Source organism: Kwoniella pini, chromosome 11 (genome assembly GCF_000512605.2).
Source record: "Kwoniella pini CBS 10737 chromosome 11, complete sequence".
Classification (NCBI taxonomy): Eukaryota; Fungi; Basidiomycota; class Tremellomycetes; order Tremellales; family Cryptococcaceae; genus Kwoniella; species Kwoniella pini.
In genome coordinates, this window is record NC_091726.1 from 752,709 (window position 1) to 767,184 (window position 14,476).

Here is a 14,476-nt window from a genome sequence, read left to right on the forward strand (position 1 = left end):
ATTTGTAGGCCGATTAACGCTTTGATCTCCAGTACCGCGACCGCAAGATTAAGAAAATTGTTGCATTTTTATATCCCATACCAGTAATACTGTTTGATTCCTTCAATGATACAGTATGTATCATGTAGCAAGCGAGCTACGAGGGCTTCGCGAGGAAGCTAAAAACTGACCCAGATCTTGAGGGATGACGTCTAATGGAAAGCTGATATGATACACTGTGAGTATCAGACATCATTATGTTAAGGTATTGCGATACTATACTAGTCGGCATCCTGACATACACGGCGATATGTATCGATGACAAAAACGACCGCCCTTGCGTATTTGTGCAACCAGGGGGGAGGCCAACAAATTGGCGCCGCCACTAACCATGTAAGTCACATTGTTACCTCGTCAATAGATACCTGTATATATGTTTAAGCTTGAGAGTGATAGCTAATAGTATGGTCGGTTATCCCTTAAAAGGAGTTTCATCCGTCATTGGCAGAAGTGGTTAGACTCAGCTTTCAAAGGAGAACATAGGAGGACAGAACCGACGTCTTTGCTGACGCTCAAATCGAGTCATACTTCATGAGTTAGGAGCTTTGCTTCACACATATATATACCTGTCTGGCACACTTCCAATGTTTAAATCAGAACCTATTTACTCATTGACAATTTCGTTATTGTTTTCTAAGATGAGTACTGAACACGACGATGAGCGATTGCTTAAATTCAGCGATGACGATCTTCGAAACAACCGAGCTATAATCGTAGCAGGTAACACTAGCATTCACGATTATTCAGGATCGGGTAGCAATGACATTTCAGCAGGATATGGTGGCGACACATCTACCTTGAATGATGGGGCAGGAGCTGGTAAGTGACTTGTATATAAACAATGAGAGCAGTTCGAGTCAATATACAGATGCTGATCAAGATGTTCATGACCTCAGGTCACTCCTCCGGTGGAAACGATGGAAATACTATAACTGCAGACAAGACTCCATATTACCTCAGAGGTGGCAGTCTGGAAGATTTCGACACGTTTTTCAAGACCGATGTTAAAAAAGGGTCACGCAAACTTGTATATCATTTTCCATCCAATAGCATGCGCCTGAGACAACTTCATCAACTCATCAGTGAAGATCAAGTTGACGATCCTGTCGGTGGAGGTTCTTATAAGATTCTTCGTGATACAGTGAACGATACCTCAAAGAAACTTCGTCATGAGGCCGCTAGACAGAAGCAGCGCAATGATAGATATACGATTCAAGATTCGGGAAGATTCTTCAACGTCAGCGAAATACCTTTTGGCGAATGGTATTTGAAATACACTTTAAAATTAGATACTTCTTTGCTGAGATCGAAAGTAAGCAAAATTCTTGAATCAGAATCAGAATATAGAGATGCCACAATTAAAGAACTGAAAGCGTTAAATCTCGAATTTAGCGACGATTCCAGCGTTGTGGATGCTAAAGGACTCAGGAATCGTTGGAATGAGGCTACTCAGACTGACTCTTCACTCACAGGGGTTAAGAGATTCGATTATGAAAAGGGTAATGAAGTCAATATAGCATGTTCTGGTCAGATGAAACTAGTGTTGACGAAATCTGATGGAATATCTCTAGACAGTACGGATCTAGGCAGTGTGGACATCACTACCACAGTGGGTTACAAAACTGATCTGGACGACCGAAATGCTCTAAATATGTCGTTGGCGACGGGCTCTGGTAATTAGTATGGACGATAGTTGTGTCTGTTGAATATGTCTGCTTGTCTATACGTCTTGATAAGTGATGAAATACTTGATATTCTGTTAATCCATTTTTTTGCCTTTTCAGATAGACATCATTTCACAACTCGATAGCATCAAATTCTGAGCACGCAGAATGCATTCGCTTATTCACCTTACCAATAGATACCTGTCTACAGAAGCAATCTCGAAAGCGATAAGATAGTATGGTGCTAATTCATAATTGTTCGTTGTACATCACATAGAATAGTCCTTGACTGGTATCTTCCACAGCAAATGCAGTTCAATTTCACCCAACGCTGGCCATACTGATATACTCCAAATTCAACGCCGTCTTTTATAGGCTCTATCATCTTTCAGTCCGGTACTATCCCCATTCCCATTCCGATGACTCGAATCAAAAGATATCCTTCCTTGTTGATTCGGTCTATCTCGATCATTTTTCTTTTGCCCACTCGCTCCACGTATCGATAGTTGTTCATCCTGTCTTCGCGGAGGTACTCTATCTCTATCATGATGCGGCCTATCATTCCTTGTCGTACTGACTTCTCTGTGCTTCTCTCTGTCCCTATCTCTATCTCTTTCTCTATCGCGATCCCTATCTCTTTCTCTTTGATGAGAATGATGAGAAGATCGGGTAGGTGTTGATTGTCCGGAAGTTGATATAGGGTGTTTCGAAGGTGCATTCAGTGTAGAAGATGATGAAGAAGATCCCGAGGGAATAGGACCGAAATGACTTTTATATGTTGATAATTCTGATCGTAATGATTGGACGACTGATAGGTGGTGCGTTAAGTCGGAACTATGATATTAATAAGGGTTGATCAGAGATCTATATCGCACAAAAGATATTTTATACAAGCTTACTCCAAGGAAGATATGACGTTCCGTGAATCTGGAATAGATACATCAGCAATTTATCGAGGTTGTAAATATGCGATTAACTGACCTTCCATCGTCTTCTCCCATTGGTCTTGCAAGTCATCTTTTCGGCCAGATTCCAATATCATCTCGCCCAACTCGTCATTCTCCTGTATCAAAGTCTTTACTCGATCAAGCACTTTCTCCAAGTCCACTTGAATGTTTCGTCTATCTACTTCGATAGCTGTGGGTGGAATCGAGCCGGAAACGCTTACGGCAGAATTGCTCGGTCCAGGTACAGCGATATTTGGACTGAAAGCGGGAGTAGGAGAAGGGACCATATCTACATCCAAGGTAGTTTTTGATGAAGTGGCTGAAATAGGTACATTCGTATTGGTTGATGGAACGGGTAGGGGCGAAGCTATAATAGGATTTTGAGTGGTTTTTATTGATCCTCTATTCGGTTTTTCAGAACCTAAAAAAGTATATCGAAGAGCTTGATTATCTTTTGTCAATTCGGCTATGTGTTGCCGCAAGATCGCTAAGACAGGAATCAATGACGTATGGATCTCTATCGGTCCATCAGAAACTGTATCAGTCTTGGAGGGAACAGGAATGGTGGAGTGTTGAGGAAGTCGTTGAGCTTTCAAACTGTTGATTTCGGTCTAATCGAAAATAGATGAACCAGCAAACGAGCATATGAATATACATATCGTACAAATGTAAAGTTAAAATTCCTACTTACCATCAATTCATCTCGCTCTTTCTCCAATTCCAACACCCTTTTGCCTAGTCGTAATTCGTTCTCACTCGGTATTGCCTTCTCATCGATATTCAGAGTAGGTAATTTGGTAGCGGGGGTTTTCTCAGGACTGCTGAACTGTGAAAAGAGCGATTTAGCCTGTCAGATGAACTGAGGATAATAGCTACGCTATTTTCATAACTCACCTCGCCTGACAGTGACATGACAGTGATGCGATTAGCTTGATGGCGCACGCTGCTTCAAGATGACAACTTACCGCCTGAATCCCTTAAGAGATCCTCAAAGTCCTCGTCCATATTGCACTGTGGCTCTGACGGAAACCTCAACCGTATTGATCCTGAGCCGTCCTTTAGAATACTTCTGCTTCTCAAGACAGGTCTTGCTAAATTATAGGAGCATCGGTATGAATGTATACCCAATTTACCTTTGGCATCAACATTGGAGGGAAAAATCCAACGCACTGACACAGATACGAACGAACATCATTTCGCATCACCAGAAACACGCGGTAAGTGCGGGACTCCATATAATTTCCTTTCCCCTCCACCTTACCGACCTTAAGATACTTCATTGTTTGGTGATGAATGAGGCCGAAAGTACACAAGTCCGCTCATGCAAGAGTGAAGTCGTCATTATCGTGTCGTGAAGACATCTGTAGAGATCGCTTGACCACACTCCGCGACACAATCATCAAGTTTGCTCGATATGCGGCTGTTCGCTATCAAGATACCTGATCAACCGATACCTCAAGAGGTAAGTTCATATGACCTATGTAAGATTTCTCAATCCATATTATACGAAAAGAAATCATGTCCTATTCCAACGAATACGAATAGGAAAGAAAGTTGACCTTTGCAAATTTAGACTTTCGATAAATTAGCTTTATTGATTGAACCACAAGGAAGAGAAAGAATAAAACGATTTAGATTACCTGAAGATGCATTACGTTCATTAGTAGCTAGATTAACTATGACATGGTATTTATATATCAATAACTTATTAATAAATAATGAATTACCAACATTTGGTAGAAAAGGTAAAGGTAAACCAATTTTAGTAAGACATAATTTCCATGATTTTGCATTGCATTTAATTCGATATCTAAATAATTAACTTTGTTTTGTTTGGGTTTAAAGGAAACACCTAAACTTTATCCACCTTTAGAATTTAATAATACACATGAATCATCTTATATTTTATTTTGTTTATTAAGATCAAATTCACCTTTATCATGTATAGGAATTGATATAATGTCACCTGTTTTAAATCCATTAGAAACTCAAGAAGGAATTTCATTACAATTAACAATTAAAGAAAAATTATCACTTAATTTAAATTTAAATGATATTCAAAGAAATGAAATTTTAATGAAATTTTGGACATTAAAAGAATCATTTACAAAAGCAATTGGTGAAGGAATTACATTTGGTTTAGAACGTATAGAAGTTTTATTAAAAAATAATAATAATAATGAAATTGAAAAAGTTAAAATTGATGGAAAAGATTCAAATGAAATTGGATGGCAATGGAAACAAGATAAAATTGGAAAAGAAAATTGTATTTATTCAATTTGGTGGAGAGGTGAAGATTTTTACCCTGATGAAGATTGTTCAATGCAAAATGTAAATTGGGAAGAATTTGAAAAGCCTTTATTAGAATTAGTAGATAAGTTAAATCTAAAATGATGTATAAAATGTATAATTATCACACTTTCAATGAGATGAGACTATTTACTAGGTATTCGATACATGCTTATTGACAACAATATGAATATATTAATGTCAATTTGTAATATGGTATACAATTAATTCAAACATCATTCTTATCATTCTTCTTGACTACTTGGCTCAATGCATTCCACTAGCCGCTTCCAAAATCCGAACAACATCACCTCTATCAGCAGGCTCTTTCTTTCCATTCACATTAATCTTTTGAATTTGTTCATGTACACTTGAACCTTTAAGTATCTTTTCAGATTCTTCAGATGTAAAAATACTCGTATCAAGGAATTTTTGTACGCTAATGTTCCAACCAAGCAACATATCTAATTAACCTTTATTCAATGCCAATGTCAAAATAAGTTGACTTACAAATCACCATCAATCCAACCTGCCATATCCCTTCTGACTAATTCACTTCCACCTTTTCTAAATTCTTTCCAATCAATTCCACTTCCAGAAAGTTCAGGAGATTTCCAGTATTTATCTAAATTTCTTTGTAAATCATCTAAAGTTTTCGTTGATGTTTTTGTAAGTTCACCTATTATACCTAATCTACCTGTTGCTGTCATATATAATTGATCTGGACGAAGTATTTCTGAAGACGAACTTGGTGGAGCAAGTGAACCTAACATAAAAGCGTAAGCTTATCATAAAACTTCAGCAATTCATAACCAGTTTATCTTACCTGATTCGAATTTAATTATCTCTTCATGTAATCCGAAGGTTGCTGCTGTTTCAATGCCTTCGTTCAATCTGAAAGTCAGGATGTTATTGTGACCCTACAGAAATCAGTCAAAGTAAGCAATTTGACAATTGGGATCCAAGGGGTAACCCATCTACATTTCTATCACCCTGATGCTTGGGAGAGATGGACTTACATCACCAATAATCACTCCCTCTCCGTTATCTCGCACTCGCCCCATCGTATTAACAGTGTGAGTTGCCAGATCCCTAGTATCGTCATATATGTTTCCGTCCCCTTCATCAATACTTAGAACAATGATACTTCGCAATCCATCACCGAGTACTAGCCTATCCTCTGGAGTTACGTTACTACTGGTATTTGACGCAGGTATGACAATCAGATGAGAAGCCAAGAAAGCCGATGTGAAAGAAGAAGTCTCGACGAGGTTCGGTTGCGGAGAAGGCGAGAGCCGGTTGATTGTTAACTTCCGCCACGGGTCAATACATAGCTAATACAGTATCTGGCCAAGATCCACTCACCTTGCTTCCAGCAGCAACAGCCAAAAATCCATGGATCACTTCCAAATCATAGACAGGTCCTTCAGTTGTTTTCTCTACAATGACCTTGAGCTCATGTTTCGTCTCCTCGTTCGTATATTTCACGTTTTGTTCCTTATTAGAGTCAGACTTGATTATGTCAATAAGTAGAAGTCTACCTTCTTTAACATTTGTGTAACTGTCTTCTACGTCCTCGTCCTCTTCATCTGAGGGTAGGATGGCCGTTCCAACAACCAAATATTGTTTGCCATTCAGCATCAAGGATTTGAGAGCGGTCACCTCTTCTCGCTCTTTGAGTTGCATTTCGGCAAGAGCTGTGGGGAGAAGATCGTAAGTCAAATATGAAATAGAACTATGATGAGTGTCTTCTGTACTCACGATTTAAGCTTACAGAATCCCTCAATTCCAAACTACTCATTTGCAATACCTCCCCATTTTGAGCGTCCATTGTCCTGACAACAACTCCATCGACCACAAGATCTTCGTTATAAGCTATAATCTTTGTCGCGGACCTATCTCCAAGGTCAAGGGTAGAAATCGATAGTTTCTTAAGTGAATTTATCTTGACCAAGGTAATTTCATCAGAATTGGCTAGTACTAAAACTTCGCCGTGCGTTGGAGTGTCCAACGATGTTGCACAAATGACATCCTATGGGAAACAAATAAGAATTGATGAGCTCATAAAACTGGACCCGGAGGTTTCTTATGAGTTTACCTTTCTGCTGACGCTTGACGTATCTATCCTTTCTCCACTTTCGAATATGACCGACATTCTCTCCGTCAAAGCGACTCCTACAACCTTATCTCCTGACACATTGGGCCCAATTGTAGGGTTGATCTTCAAAGGTCTATTTCCTAAGGAAGTTACCTTTCTTGACTTGACAATTACCTCGCCATCAGGTCCGGAAGGTTCAAGATCGTACATAATCAATGAACCATCGCTTAGACCCGCTAAAAGCTGGACACCACTCGTCGAAGTTGTAGGCGATACAGATGGTTTGAGATAAAGTGAAGTAGCGAAAAATGCTTCTTTCAAGGTAGTAAGGGCAGCCGAACCGGACTGAATTTGTGCGATTGTGTATAACAGGATGTCATTAGACCATGTTCCGATCGATATGATTGGTGAAGGCAGATTGGGCGAATTGATGATTGCAATACTCGATATCTCGGTTGCAACATTGAGCGAGCTAATATTGGTTTTAGCTTTTCATCCCGAATCCAGTGACAGCTGACGTACGCGATAAGGCTCAAACCGTTTGCGGTCGCGTCAAGCAAATTAACCTCTCCTCCCGTCTTAGCTATCACAATCAAACTCTCATATACTTGTGCAGCTACGATTTCACTTTCCTTATCAAGATCGATAGATCCAGCAGAAAGACCAGAAATTACGTCTGACCACAGGCCAACACCTTTGGAAGTGACTTGTATAAGGATGTCAGCGCCAGGCAGAATTCCCGCAGCAATCGTAGGCGAGTCGGCAATTTGTTGAGCGGTTTCAATCAAAGATATTTCAGGCTCAATCTCAAGAAGAAGAGTCGATGTTGTTGTTGATAGTAGGAGTCGCGGAGCGCTGTATCTTGTATAAGCTTGAGAACGAGTAAGAGTAAGATACAATCGATAGCTTACCCAGAAGAATCGACAAGTGACCAAGACTTCTCAATACCTCCGACTCCTTGAATAGTTGAAACCAATTCAAGTCCCACACCACTCCTCACAACCCTCAACGAATTTGTGTTAGACGCTCCAGACGAAATAACCAGATGTGACTGTAAATAATTGTCAGCTGTTGTTGCCCATCAGATAAAGGCAGTTGAGCTGACCAAACCTCCTCCTTCTTCAGGAACTGCGCAGAAATCCTTGACAGGCGCGACATTCATCCATCTTTCCTTGATATCAACATCTCCCCGCCACTCATTACCGTCATCTTCTAGAATCACGGTCCAAGAGCCTTCTTCGGCATCTTCTCGCGCTCGACCTTTTCCTTTTCGTGGGACTGCTCTGGCATCACTTGCTGAGGATGGTGATATAGGGGGTTGAGCGGTGTTAGGAGAAGGTGGCTTGAGTGCGATTAGTGAAGAATCCCCTGCTGCTGATGAGAGGAATACGTGTGACGAGTCGAGGTATGTCAAGGAGGAAGGTGGCGATGCCTGTATGTCGCAAGCAGTTTAGCTACTTCTTAGTCTCGCTACAAGGTCAAGCAGAGCTCACAACGCCCATCTCCACTTTCTTGACTTTCACCGTGCCATTCTGCCCAGTTGCGCCTTCAAGTATTCCTTGATTCTTCTCAAATTCCCATCTTACTACAGTAAGTCTACCACATTCATCTCCTATTATCGCACTGGCTCCTGTACCATGCGACTCCAGTAAGCTTGCTCTGCAATATTCATTAAATCAGTGGTATTTCAATACGCCTCGTCCAGGTGAGCTCACGCTAAAACAGTGCCGAACCCCTGCCTAACTCTCCATACAGGTTTCAATTCCCATCTTTCATTCGTCAAGTCCGCTCCGCCTGTACCCTTCGAGTTCATACTGGATTTTCGTCTCTTATTGACAGTGTTGACCATCTCATTTTGAGGTGATCTTCTTGCACTCGCTCGAGGTGAAGTATTCGGTCCAGAAATGATTGAAAGCCTTCTTAAAGCTTTTGGTGATTGTTGAACTACACCTAAGTTATAGAGTACAGTGTGTTCATCTCCTATGACCATTAAAGAGTAATCTCCATCACGGGTTGAGGAGGTTGACGGAATAGGTAAAACTCGTCTCGCTGCAGGACAGGAAAATGGAATGTGGTTGAAATTTGTCTCCTCTGTCAAATTGACATTGGTTGACAAAGGGGTGACGACATCAACGATCTTGCTTAGATCATTAAATGCATGACTGGCGGTAGAGAGCGTTCGAATTTGAAGTTGAAGATCCGATGTAGCTGATAACCATAAAAAGGATATGAGAGGTCCCGATGGAGTCGAAGGAACAGGTAAAAATGACAGATGAAGCAGATTATGTTCTCGTATACTGTTTGCTCATGTTCCTTGAGCTTCCTACCTTCCAGTGGTATGGGAGAAGAAAACTCACTTGATATTGAAGTTATCTCTGAATTGTAGCCTCTTGCGCTCATCGATTTCCATATCAATAGCGCTTGCCCTTCTTTTCTTGGCATCCTTGTCTTTCTCTAGTTCCATTTCGATGCACGATAAAACGCCTATCCAGAGACTGACTAACGCTACGTTACCGCAGGCAACAACAGATGAGAAGAATTCTGCTTGACGTAAGGTCGGAGTTGGTGGGGTGAGGTGTATCGACGAGGTAATGATCAATGCAGGTTTGGGAGAAGGACTGAAAGTTACCAGTAACAGATGGGCCGAGGGAGGAGCCGTAAGTACAAGAAGATGAGGTCGAGCACCCTAGAAGGCCAGTCAAAGATATCAGTCAGCCTACAATATTTGCAATAACTCATGCAGACAAGGAAGTAGCACTTACTTCGACCTCGACTTGCTCAATGCTTACGATATTGCCCCATAGCTCGAGCGCAGCTTGGTATTCCAGACCTCGCTGGTTGACATCCCATAGCTCGATTTTGTCAGGTTTAGCCACTATCAGAGAGTTCGCATTGGGTCCAGTAAACCCGGGTATTTTGATTGAGTTGATGATCGGCGTAGGGGTTAGAGCCTATAAGAGCAAGGTGACAAGATCAGTCCTGTAATATTACACGATCAGCCTGAAATGGAATCACGTACCGAAGCTATATACAGCATCTTGTAGGTTGGAACTCCTGCTTCAGCAAACAGCCCTGTCTTTATACCAAATGACTTGGACTACTATCAACTATCGGGTGTAAAAGATATCGATCGCGTATTGAGAAGTTGTACGAGTACTCGAGTAATGGGTGGACGCCGATAGCCGAAACAAAGTGGAGGTTTCATCCCTGCTCTGATCGCTGTCTAAAAGGCGGGCTTGAATAAAGTGGCTACGCTATGAGTGCGAGCCAGATCACGTGACCGGTAAATTGATTGAGTACGTACTAGGATCCGGAAAGAAAAGCAACCGAAACATTTGATATGGGGTTGGTCAATTAACAATTAATCATATTTACCATCATTCGTCACCATCAATAATAATAACAACATCATCATCATCATCACTTTCTAATAGCCGTGACAAGCTTAATTACTTCTTTGACAAACACAAGTAATCATCTTGTATATACTACACAGATTCGCCAAATAATCAGTCATCTTCCTTTTGGATGACGAATTAGTATATCTCTAGAATGTCACAACCACCTGTGTTGCAATCTTCATTATCAAATCACTCACTCTCATCATTCACCGCTACCAATCCTAACCCGTCAAGCAATAATCCTTCGAACAATGCCAACACCAATGCATCAAGTTCGAATAGTAGACCTGCGGGGAGCAGCTCGACTACAACGAATAACAAAAAGCGTAAAGCTTCTTCACCTGGACCAATAGCTAAAGAACGTAAACAATCTGTACCAATCGATCCGTCAACAGATGACGATGCAGCTTCTACAGTTTCTCGAACCAATCGCGATAGGGAACCCAAGAGGACAAGAGTGCACTTTAGCTGTGTAGAATGTCATAGGCGAAAACAGAAATGTGATAGGAAAGAACCTTGCTCGCAATGTGTAGCTCGGAGAGTGCCTCATCTTTGTAGACCTTTCTTGAATGGTGTTGAAGATCCGAACAGGTGAGTAAAGCTATAAAGTCGATCTCTTCTAGACGGTTGATCTCATCTCCAAGGTTCTTGTTGCCGGGCTCTGACAGTCTCAGCAACGGTATTTGCTAATCTCTGACGGTCCGCAGTAATTCCGACGTCCATGCTCGACTTAATACGATAGAATCCCTCTTATCCCGACTAGTCACTTCGCTTCCTCAAACTCTCACTTCTCGCAGTAATGGGAACTACGTGCCGACTGATGCATCTTCACCGGATGTCTTGACGTTGACAGCTTCAGGCGAAGATCAATTTCATCCTCATGCGGCTCCAAATAACAACGATTCTCCAATAGCAAGGGTGAATATGCCTCACAAACCACCTCCTTCAGGACTGTTTCCTAGTAATATGAGTTATTCTATTCCACCCGGACGGACTGGATTTGGATGGGGTTTAAGAGAAGGAAGAAGGATAAGTCTTACAACCGAAGATAATCAAGACTTGAGAGATATCTTACAAACGTTGAAGGAAAGTGGGATAGGCAAAAGTCATTTAGAATGGTTGATCGCTGGTGTCCCTGGCAGGAGGATGGCTGATGGTTTGGTAGAACTGTATTTCCGGTGAGTATTTCAGTATCTGCATTGCTGAACATTGAAAGCTGACTTTGGACCTCTTCTCAGCGACATCGAGTAAGCAAACTGATTTTATGTGTTAGTATGATATTTCAGCTGACTCTGTTGCACAGCTGGACGAGGTACAAAATGAATAAAGCTAGTTTCATGAGACGCTACAACAAATTCTTCGATCATATAGGTCGAAACCCAACTTGCCCAAAAGTAGATGCAGACACCTTGAAATGGCTGCCTCTTATGTTCATCGTAGTGAGTGGGAGGTTTAAGCTGAGGACTACCTCTCGATGTCAGCTGATCGATCCGCAGTTGGCTATTGCGACCTTATCTGCAACTCACGAGCTTGTGCCGCGAGATGATCAGTCGGGCTGGTCCAGGCGATTCTACGGATCTGCAAGGAGTGGATTGGAATATGCTAAAGCATTGCAACGCGATAATTTGGACGTCTTGTTCGCCGGTCTTCTCGCATCCAGATACATGTAAGCTACTTCTCGTGGTTTCGCTCGTCATGGATCTTCTAGCTTACCGCTATTCTAGGCTACTCACTCGGCGTCCAGCGGAAGGCTCCACTCCCCTTACGACGGCTTTCCAGGTCGGCTTATATAGAGATGGGACCGTTCTCAACATAACAGACAAGAAAGAGATCGAGATCCGAAGAAGAGCTTGGTCAATGTTGTATCATTTGGATAGGACAATATCGCTTCTTGTCGGTAGACCAGCAAGTATCAGTGATGCGCACACAGATACGCAAATACCCGCGAATCTAGACGATGAGGAGGTGGAATCGGGTGATTTCGATCCAGCGGGTCATCCATTGACAAAACCTACACAATACACCTATGTGATAGTACGGTACGTGTGGGGCTCCCTGTGGCTGTCATCTTCCAGACGAAGGTTTAAAGCTAACGAATCTCGGAATCACAGACATAGACTAGCAGAAATCATGGGTCGAATAGCCTACCATACCTTCACCATACAGTTACCGGATTACGCGAACGTCCTCAACTTAGACAGAGAGCTTTTGAGCTGGAGAGATGCCTTGCCGCCCTTCTTCTCGATGTCGAACCCTGATACCTCGCTAGATGCGAAATTCCCCTATCTATTCGTGCAAAGACATCTGTTAGCGAGTGAATGGTATTATACGAGAATCACTTTAAATCGGTGAGTACCGCTTTGAGCGGAAGTCGTACAACGCTCGTGAGTTTCACTGAGTGATTTTTGGCATGGTGTAGACCATACCTACTTCGACGGAAACCTCAGGACGGTAGATATTCGTATTCAAAATCTGCAGCTATCGAGTCCGCGCGAGCAGATTTACTGGGCAGACGATCTTTCGTCATGGAAAAGGGTAATCTGATAGTGAACAGTGGAGGCTATAGAGTGTAGGCTTAACATTATCCATTGTTGGGCAAAACGAATATGCTAACACTGATTGTCTTCGCGCAGGCTCAACTCTTATATGGTTCTAGGTGTTACTATAAAACGTGAGTTATGCGGATTCTGTGGAGGATCATCACCACTGACACTTTCAACAGTCGACCCGGATTCTCCGCAAGCCGACGAGTTGCGACAGTTGCTGAATGTGGTATCCGGTCGAAGCTCAGATGCGCAGGGAAGGATATCCGAACCCTTGGTCAAAGAAGAATTAGCCATCGTTGAATTTCTCACAGCAAAACCCCAATCCAACAAATCTCGGGGTCCAGTGCCGGCAACCGGAAATAGTGGGAACAAGGATGAGGATCAAACTCCTGTTGACCTGTTGTTGGGCTTAGCTAAAACTCGGTCGGGTAGAAGAGCAGCAGAAGAGGAAAAGAGACAATTGCGATTACAAGCTTATCGAGAGGTTGAAGAACAACGTCAAGCCGCTCGACGAAATTCTGGAGCCCAAAACATTTCCAGTCCTTGGGGATACATCGCGCCTTCGATGCCAGGTTTAGATGTGCAACAACCTTTCGGAGGGTCGGCGGATAAACGAGTTCCTAGACCTCTGCAACCTCCTCAACCCGCTAGAAGGGCGGATGGAAGTATACCCGATAGTACAAATTGGTCACCTGAAATGGCTTTCAACTTTTCCGGTAATTCAGGTTCAGGTGGTGCACAAGGCAGAAGACCAAGTTCATCAGGTCAAATAGGATATAATATCAATTCTCCTACTCATTCTCTTATTGCATCGTCTACTAATTCGACTAATAATGATCATCAACAACAACAACAAAACGGAGGACATGGATCATTGATTTCACCGTTTGGAAACCTCAACAATAACAATAATGGAATGGGTTTGAACTCGCCGAATGACTTGAATCAAGGTATAATCTCTGATGGGTTCAGTTTCCCTGAACAAAGTCAATCCTCTAATGCCTTTGTAGGAGAAGGAATGGGTAATGATCCAAATGGAGGGAATCAATTTAGAAATGCTCTTTTGGATTCCTTCGACTTTAGTGATCTAGGTTTGAGTTCTACGTCTTCCAATAATAATAACAATAATAACAATTATGGAAATGGTTTAAATAATAACATAGGAGGAGGAAATGGTGTTGTTGGTGGTGGATTTAACTTGAATCTCGATTTAGGATTAGGTGGTAGTGGTGGATTTAATCCATTTGCATTACCGCAAACTGAAGAAGGGTGAGTAGTGTTCCCTTTTTCCCTCAAACAATGTAGTTTTTCAGACATGAATGATTGACTAATTTGATTCTATTCTCTTATGCAGGAGCGAACCGACTATGGCAGAAGATGATCAAACTATATTCTTGAATTATATCTTGAACAAATTCGCAAATGCTCAACCTGATACTTCATAGTTGTCGTTCATGGGGTGTTGAGGGTACAAAAGTAAAGAAATACCGAG

The 14,476-nt window shown here is 41.9% G+C and overlaps 5 protein-coding genes across 5 annotated transcripts; 3 read left to right on the forward strand and 2 right to left on the reverse strand.

The window, feature by feature from the left end:
* Positions 1–677: 677 nt before the first annotated feature.
* I206_107620 (uncharacterized protein) lies at positions 678–1,720 on the forward strand (the record flags this gene model as incomplete). Its single annotated transcript, XM_019157665.1, has 2 exons — positions 678–858; positions 936–1,720. 2 exons carry the CDS (start codon positions 678–680, stop codon positions 1,718–1,720), a joined length of 966 nt encoding a protein of 321 aa, XP_019009305.1.
* A 339-nt stretch (positions 1,721–2,059) lies between these two features.
* On the reverse strand, positions 2,060–3,655 carry I206_107621 (uncharacterized protein; the record flags this gene model as incomplete). The annotated part of the gene is made up of 6 exons (XM_070203555.1): positions 2,060–2,537; positions 2,603–2,630; positions 2,685–3,261; positions 3,342–3,476; positions 3,527–3,549; positions 3,616–3,655. The coding sequence occupies 6 exons, from the start codon at positions 3,653–3,655 to the stop codon at positions 2,060–2,062; spliced, it is 1,281 nt and encodes a 426-aa protein (XP_070059656.1).
* A 409-nt stretch (positions 3,656–4,064) lies between these two features.
* I206_107622 (uncharacterized protein) lies at positions 4,065–5,044 on the forward strand (the record flags this gene model as incomplete). Its single annotated transcript, XM_019157667.1, has 3 exons — positions 4,065–4,112; positions 4,224–4,415; positions 4,496–5,044. 3 exons carry the CDS (start codon positions 4,065–4,067, stop codon positions 5,042–5,044), a joined length of 789 nt encoding a protein of 262 aa, XP_019009307.1.
* Positions 5,045–5,206: 162 nt separating this feature from the next.
* On the reverse strand, positions 5,207–10,074 carry I206_107623 (uncharacterized protein; the record flags this gene model as incomplete). Its single annotated transcript, XM_070203556.1, has 15 exons — positions 5,207–5,378; positions 5,450–5,705; positions 5,766–5,859; positions 5,959–6,249; positions 6,305–6,636; positions 6,701–6,971; positions 7,038–7,509; positions 7,560–7,892; positions 7,949–8,088; positions 8,143–8,469; positions 8,531–8,696; positions 8,753–9,334; positions 9,395–9,723; positions 9,800–9,988; positions 10,057–10,074. The coding sequence occupies 15 exons, from the start codon at positions 10,072–10,074 to the stop codon at positions 5,207–5,209; spliced, it is 3,972 nt and encodes a 1,323-aa protein (XP_070059657.1).
* Positions 10,075–10,589: 515 nt separating this feature from the next.
* On the forward strand, positions 10,590–14,429 carry I206_107624 (uncharacterized protein; the record flags this gene model as incomplete). Its single annotated transcript, XM_019157669.1, has 10 exons — positions 10,590–11,029; positions 11,146–11,616; positions 11,742–11,877; positions 11,935–12,104; positions 12,163–12,477; positions 12,550–12,786; positions 12,858–13,007; positions 13,072–13,109; positions 13,161–14,253; positions 14,339–14,429. The coding sequence occupies 10 exons, from the start codon at positions 10,590–10,592 to the stop codon at positions 14,427–14,429; spliced, it is 3,141 nt and encodes a 1,046-aa protein (XP_019009309.1).
* Positions 14,430–14,476: the final 47 nt, after the last annotated feature.